The sequence below is a fragment of the Podarcis muralis genome, chromosome 3 (genome assembly GCF_964188315.1).
Source record: "Podarcis muralis chromosome 3, rPodMur119.hap1.1, whole genome shotgun sequence".
In the NCBI taxonomy this organism is placed as follows: Eukaryota; Metazoa; Chordata; class Lepidosauria; order Squamata; family Lacertidae; genus Podarcis; species Podarcis muralis.
Genome location: NC_135657.1, coordinates 117424319 through 117432126, shown reverse-complemented (window position 1 = coordinate 117432126; position 7808 = coordinate 117424319). Strand labels below are relative to the sequence as shown.

At 43.1% G+C, this 7808-nt stretch overlaps 1 protein-coding gene across 1 annotated transcript; it reads right to left on the bottom strand.

Annotated features, from left to right (window-relative positions):
• Positions 1–327: 327 nt before the first annotated feature.
• On the bottom strand, positions 328–6056 carry LOC114593266 (interleukin-17F-like). Its single transcript, XM_077926564.1, has 3 exons — positions 5975–6056; positions 3641–3870; positions 328–790 (listed from the first exon to the last, which is right to left on the bottom strand). The coding sequence occupies exons 1-3, from the start codon at positions 5999–6001 to the stop codon at positions 541–543; spliced, it is 507 nt and encodes a 168-aa protein (XP_077782690.1). The 5' UTR covers positions 6002–6056; the 3' UTR covers positions 328–540.
• Between the last annotated feature and the right edge of the window lie 1752 nt (positions 6057–7808).

Sequence of the window (7808 nt, the reverse complement as noted above, 5' to 3'; positions counted from 1 at the left end):
CAAATAACTCGTGTTTTTGAATTATAATTTGCAGGTGCATAAATACAAGTTATATAAATAGGTCTTATAAATACAGCTGGAAGCAAGTTTCTCTTTGCTTCTCCATGAGTTTCACATTTCATATGCATTTATATCATGACATAGAACATACAATTCAATAAGACTGACCAATAGCATGGGGGGGTAAAGGATGCAACACTCCTTACAAGGCAGGACTTTTACATTTTTGGCAAGTGAAGAGAAGAGGCCGTTTTAGCTAGGGGAGATTACTTTGTCATCGTGGCCTGAGGCCAGGAGGAATATATATTCAACATTTTCATGGCCTACTTAAATGTTTTGAAACAAATGGCATTTTAAAGTTGTGTCATCTAGTAAGAAAGTTGCGCAAAATCTTTCCTAATTCTATGGTTTCTTTATTTCTGCTCATCCCTGAGATAGCAGTCTCTTTCTCTTTTGAGTCATCAAAGAATGTGATTTGGATTCGGAAAGCATCAGCCTGGAGTCGATCATTTGCCTCCGCTGGTCAATTCTATGCTTCTTTCAGGCACTTCTCTTAGCATAGGTTCTGGTGTTTGCCATGACGCAGGTGCAACCAACATTAATCACTTCTTTCTCCAGCCAAAAGGTCTGCTGGCAACCAACCTGCTTCCGTCGAAGAACCATGATCTCCTGCTGAATAGGAACAGAATTCAGGGCTATGTTTGGTTTGCCTTTCCTGTCCAGACAGAAGGCATGGCGGCAGGTGGCTTTTGAAATCACATGGGGAAACCTGTTGGGATCTTCGTGGGTGCTGCAAATACAGAGGCAAAAGGAAGGCAAGGCTGTTAGTTTATCAGAACACGTAGAGCCTTGAAACTGGCTGCATACGATGGGAAGCTAAACGTTTGCTCCTCTCCAGCGCTAAATAAGAGTCTTGGCCAAAGAGAAGCAGGAATGGCCGCCTTGTAGAAAGGTCTGTGAGCGGGGAAGGTAGGGTCTCTTTGCATGGAAGAGACTTCCAAAGGTTCACACATCTCAATCCTTCAAGGAAGAGAGGCTGCAAGTTATCAGAAAGTGAAGGAAATGGCTGCTTATTGACTACTATATTAATAATATCATGTGATATGCAATACAATCTGTCAGTTTGCCAGTTCCTCTTCCGTGACAGGGGTCGAGAGCCTCAGCCACTGCCCTTGGGGGTACAAATATGGCCCTCCAGTCTCTTAAGACTCTCCAGGCCACCCCACCCCCCTCACTGGTTCTGCTCTTTACTTCCCTCTAGTACTGGAATGTGAGAATGCCTCTTGCTTGCCTGAATTGTGGGTGGAGAGGTGAGTGGGTTTAGAAACCTGTGGCTTTTGCGTGGTGGAAACGTTGCTGACTGCCCAATAACAAATGCTGGAAATGTAATGAGACTGAAGGTACCTTTTATCACCTTTGGTGGACCTGCCCGAAGATTAAAGCCTTTTGGGAAATGATCTATAATGAAATTAAGAAAGTCCTTAAGTGGACTTTTCCTAAGAAACCTGAGGCTTTTCTCCTGGGCATGGTTGGCCAATTGGTGTCAAGGAAGGATAGGACGTTTTTTATGTATGCTACTACAGCAGCAAGAATCCTTCTGGCAAAGTATTGGAAGACACAAGAACTACCCACTCTGGAAGAATGGCAGACGAAGGTGATTGACTATATGGGACTGGCAGAGATGACCGGCAGAATCCGTGACCAGGGGAAAGAGACAGTGGAAGAAGACTGGAAGAAATTTAAAGTATATCTTAAAAATTGCTGTAAAATTGAGGAGTGTTAAGATGTTAAGGAACTAAGAAACAGAGAATTGCAGCTGTAATCAATAAGTTAAGGAAAAAAAGAATCTAATGAAAGTGAATTAAATAATTAGTTAAATGGAGGAGTTGCTGAAGAAATATAGAACAAGGATGCAGAAAAGGGGAGGTATGGGGAAGTCCGGGAAGTAAGGTGCATGAAAATAAGATTATGAAATTATACATGTTTATATGTTTGTATGTTTTTGTTTTGTGTATTGTTTGTTTTTATTATGTGTTTGGAAAATTAATAAAAATTTATTTTTTAAAAAAAAAAAGGAAACGTTGCTGACTATGTGGAGGCAGGAGACTCTTGCTCCTGACATATATCCCTGGAAGGCTGACTTAAGGGAAATGGGGTCCTTGGGCTGCAAAGGGTTCTCCTCTCCTGCCCTGTGAAGCGAGGGAAGGGGAGAGAGAGCCATTCCTGGTTTCAAGCAGGCAGAGGAGGGTGACCCAACGGGAGGTTCTCAAAGCAAGTGCTGCCAAAAAGAATGTGGGATCGGAAACATGCACAGACTGCGTTGATCAAGAGTCTCTTACTTTGGGCTGCTACCATGATTACCTGTGAATGGGCACCTCAAACTGAACAGCAGATATACTCCAAGGGCATAGACCAAGCAGCCAATTACTACCAGTAGACATAGGGCGTAAAATAATAATAATAATAATAATAATAATAATAATAATAATAATAATAATTTTTTTTTATTTATACCCCGCCCTCCCCAGCCAAGGCCGGGCTCAGAGCAGCTTACAAGCAATAATAAAAACAAGATGAATGATTACAACTTAAAAACAAAAATAAAATACAACATTAAAATAATGGAACATTAAAATATTAAAAGTAGCCTCATCGCAGGAGAAGGAAAAGAAAAAAGAAAGAGAGGGAGGGAATCAAATTGGCTCCAAGCCAAAGGCCAGGCGGAACAACTCTGTCTTACAGGCCCTGCGGAAAGAAATCAGATCCTGCAGGGCCCTGGTCTCATGAGGCAGGAGCAGCCATGGGGAAAAGATGTTCTCAGAAACATTCTGCCATCAGAGAAACACTCTGTGTTCCATACTATAGATCAGGCTTCCTCAACCTCAGCATTCCAGATGTTTTGAGACTACAATTCCCATCATCCCTGACCACTGGTCCTGCTAGCTAGGGATCGTGGGAGTTGTAGGCCAAAAACATCTGGAGGGCCGAGGTTGAGGAAGCCTGCTATAGAGTCAAATAACTTCCATTTCAAAGGCAGTTGTCTGTAACTACCGTGATGCAGACTATAGAGTTGTGGCTCTGAAAGCTTTGAGGGCAAGGGCACAAAATCCAAGCACCCATGCACCTCTGGGGATTTAAGCTTTAGGACCCTCACAACAGGTACCCAGGCTGCCAAAGAGTTCCTCTGTGCCGTTCGAGAAGACACAAATTAGTAGCATTGTGAAGCATGGCTGTTATCATGTGCAGAGTGCCTTTCCCCCATTGCAGGGCAAATTGAACCAGCAGCCCCTCACTGGATGAGGAGCCCCTGTCCAAAGCTACAATTCCAGATAGGGGTGAGCCCTGGCATTTATCAATGAAGCACAACCTGGGAGTAGCAGAAGCAGGATCGGGGGAAGGTCCAAACACCTCAGCAAGAAAAAAACTGCTCCCTTCATGGAGACAATTCAGCTCTCCCTCTCTCTCCAGTCTGTTTCCCAGAAAACCCGGCTGGCTCCTGGGTTTGACAACAGCTACAAAATTGTGTCCTTTCTTGCGGCAGCCCTAGACATTTTAAAGTATTGAAGAACCACGTTGGGTTTGCTATGCATGCTCTGCTTCATAGCCAACACATTTGATTCAGTGAGAATAAGGACAATACCTGTAATCCCATGGAGATACAGATCTGTTCCTGATGTCCTGAGGCACCTCGCTGGCTGGTTGTGGGCGGCCAATGTGGACCTGGAATGTCAGGGACTTTGGGGGGAAATCCTCTTGGGTTCCAGACTGGGGTGGACAGTTCTCGCTGGGTTCCTCGTTGTTTTTCCCAGGCTTAACTGCTTTTCCAGAAGCTAAATTTATAGCTGAAAGCAGCAGCAGCAACAACCCAACCTGAAAGGGAGAACAGATACAGAATGAGTTGTTTTATCATGTGCAGGTTAGCCAGAGGTATAATCTGAAACTGACATAAAATAGGTTTTTACATAAAACAGTTTATACTAGGCACTCTGCTAATACTGAAGTATTTAAAGGGTGCCATGTTTTACTGAAAGCCAGAGTTGTGACCCTGAAACCCTTCCTCTGAAGCCTAAAACATCAAGCAGTGGGGGCTCACTGGTGAAGTGGCAATACGCTAAACCTGTCTTTTATAAAAAAATAAAATAAATCACATATATCAAGTCTAATCCCTTTCACCAAAAGCAACTTTCAGGACTACTCTCTGTTTGGGAGTTTTGCAGCTGGGCTGAACCGCTGCCAGTTTGTGATAGAGGCCAGGACTGATAGACGGATTTCAAATGAAGACAAAATCTTTTCCTCAAAAGTTTGAGGAAAAGCTGCACCATCAAACACTTGTCACAAGTCATTTAGGATGTTAATATTTATTTACTTTATAAATATATATACGTATTTCTCTTACAAAATTATAAATAATAAGGCATGACACAACCCCAAAATGGGTCACTAGGGGTGTAAAATACTAAACGTATTATTTTACAGTGATTACAGTAAACCAGTACAGTGGCTTCTTCAATAAATTCACTTGGAAAACTCAGAATAATAGGAGTGAGCTAAAGAGCATTTCCTGTTTATCCACACTTTATGGCAATATATGTTGTAGGTATTTCTCGTCCATGTGTTGCTTCATTTGTATATTTAATAATACCGTGCCAAACAAATTATCTTCTTTTTCTCTCTCCTTGCCACCTTCAATTTTTACAACAGCTTTTCCATTATGGCTGTTTGCCAAATTATATTATACCCAGTGGTCGATATTAATTAATTGCAAAGTTTTCCAAGTTCTATTACCATTCTAGCTGCTGTTAGTAAATGCATTATTAATTCCTAACTTCTTAATCAGTCTATATTTGAAGTATATAAATTAAGGCAAAAGCTGATGTTGTTGGGATTGTCTGAACTGTAATCTGAGATAAGGTAAAGGTAAAGGTACCCCTGCCTGTACGGGCCAGTCGTGTCCGACTCTAGGGTTGCGTGCTCATCTCGCTCTAGAGGCCGTGAGCCGGCGCCGTCCGAAGACACTTCCGGGTCACATGGCCAGCGTGACGAAGCTGCTCTGGCGAGCCAGCACCAGCGCAGCACACGGAAACGCCGTTTACCTTCCCGCTATAAAGCGGTATCTATTTATCTACTTGCACTTAAGGGTGCTTTTGAACTGCTAGGTGGGCAGGAGCTGGGACCGAAAGACCCTGCTGCGGGGATTCGAACCGCCGACCATACGATCAGCAAGTCCTAGGCACTGAGGTTTTACCCACAGCGCCACCCGCATCCCTTTTGTAATCTGAGATATTGCTTTCAAAACTTGCTTCCAAAATTGTTCTATTTGTTGTTCTATTCATTAATATTTATTTGTGTGCCAATTAAGCAAATAAATTCTCAATGAAAGCAGATGGGACCCTGGGGGGAGTGGTACTTGGGGGGAAACAATGAAATCCTGCTGAGAATGAATTGATTATATATCAGTCCTCTTTCAAATCTAAAAGTAGCTTTAGATCTATGAGATTACGAAAAGCATTCAGTTATGTGAAACATTAACCCAGAGCAGGTGGGATCACAGTCATAGCTATGAAGCATTCTTGGTAGCTTATCTACGGGATGAAAATCCTTCCAGAAAAAGAAGTTCATGAATTCAAGGAAATAGTTGTTATCCAAATGCTTTAAACTGTACTGTCCAAATCTATTACATTAATTACGCATATTACGCTAATTAAATATAGCTTATTGTTGAAGCTATAATGATGGATGGATAGACAGACAGACAGAAGACTTAGATAACCATTGGCTTCAATTTTTGGTAGCAAGTGGGTTGGGAGATTGACGCTTCACTAACAAAATTCTGCATGTGGAAGGAAGACTGATAACAGGATGAAGTAAGAACTAAAATGCAATGTCACACGCCTCTACTTTTTAAGTTGGACACAAATGGGTACTAAGAGTTCTATACACCATAAATGACAATCTATATTATCAGCGTACTCACCAGTGAGGGAAATCTTGTAGAAGCCATAGTAGCTTTTCTTTTCTGCCGCAAGGAGCCTATTGCTGGAGGTTCTGCACCTGGGTATCAGTACCCTGAATCGTGTCCGTATGTGCAATCCCAATCTCCTTTTATACTGTCTTCAGAATCAAAGCCAGTTTTTTCCATTCGCTAGTCTTCCCGCCCTCGGTTGTGGTTCAGGGGCAGCTGTGGCTGACATTTACCCTTTTTTTCCCTCGACCACTTCCTCAAAAGTGTCACATGTCACATACGTACACCAGGGGACAGCAAGGGAAATGCTTTTAATAAACCACCTACCTAGTTATGGGGAATCTAGACCAATAGATTTGTTTGAATGAAAAACAGATGGCCTACAAGATAACGGCAAGCTTGCCTGAGAAGCGTTTTTTCCCCTTTCCCCTTTTTAGTGTATTGCATCATTACAACTTACCTATTGTAAAATAGAACAATCTAGTTCTATGTCATACCTTCATAATCTGTGTATGAAAGCACGTAGACAAGCATCCATCATATGGATATAAACTAGACAATTGCCCTGTCAACCCTGCAAAAATAAATCCTGCCACTTTCAACATCCTTTGTACATCATAGGTCTTTTATTTCTTCCACTTCTTCCAGTGATTTCAGGGCAGCATCCTAGTCCCACAACAATTATGTTGGCTGAGCTGGGTTGTGAGGCAATAAATAGGCCCAGTGGACCACCAGCTTCATCGTTTTGAACCCCAAGATTATAGCAACTTACTGCTCCCTTTCAAGCAAATGAGATTGCCTCATTGGGAGTGCAATGCCCATTTGTTCTAAAGGGAGCCAGGCTCCCTTTCACAGATCTTTTCCTTGGAAAACACATTTTCCCTGCACTCACGCTGCAATTCTGCATGGCTCCAGCTACAACTTTAGTAGTAATGAATACTGCACAATTGTGGAGCCGTATGTGATAAAGAGGTCTTGGCTGGGCAGTCCAGGACTTCCATATACACAATCCAGATAGGTCACTTCAGTGCTGCTAATGCAGCAAAAACAACACAGGAGGCCGCAGTTATGAGTTAGAAGCTCCACCTGATTGGCAAAAAGTACAAGCGCTACAGCTTGCCTTTGATTGTGCCCTTCCACAAGAACATGCATTGCACTGTCCACAATGATGGCTTTTCTGCAGACACCTTCCCTATAAAGAGTGGTGTGAAACAGGGCTGTGTTTTCGCACCAGCTCTTTGGCACATTCTTCTCCCTGTTGCTCTCATTCACCTTCAGCTTGACTAAAGACAGTGTGTTCTTCCATTCAAAGAGCAACGGAGGTCTGTTCATCCTAGGTTCTTATGCCTTGACAACGCCCTCCAAGAAAGCTCTACAGAGTCTCATCAACCATTTTGCCCAAGCCTGCATGGGGTTCAGCCTCAGCCCAACGAAGACCAACATCTTGGGTCAGGATATTGCCAGCACTCCACACATCAGCAGTGATGACCACACGCTTGAGGTGGTAGACCATTTTATCTGCCTGGGTTCCATCATAACCAGCAACCTCTCCATCAATGCCGAGCATTGGCAAGGCAGCTACAGCAATGGCTCACCTCTCCCAAAGGGTATGGGAGAACGCGATGCTAATGTCTAATACCATGATGATGGTCTACTAGGCTTGCGTGCTGAGCATGCTGCTTTATGGTAGTGAGCCATGGGCAACTTATACCTACCTCAATGCCTTCCACATGTGCTGAGTCAGGAAGATTTTGGGCACCGCTTGGCAGGGCAGAGTCTCAAACAAAGATGTGTTCTCCCAAGCCCACATTCCCAGCATGTTCACACTCCTGTCTTGGCGACATGT

Bases quoted from the DNA above. Each gene is read 5' to 3' on its own strand.
- LOC114593266 (XM_077926564.1), bottom strand. From the start codon at position 6,001: ATGGCTTCTACAAGATTTCCCTCACTG. The intron at 3,871-5,974 runs GTGAGTACGCTG...TCTCCCTTTCAG, and splicing joins CTACAAGATTTCCCTCACTG to GTTGGGTTGTTGCTGCTGCT. The intron at 791-3,640 runs GTATTGTCCTTA...CTGTATTTGCAG, and splicing joins GTATCTCCATGGGATTACAG to CACCCACGAAGATCCCAACA.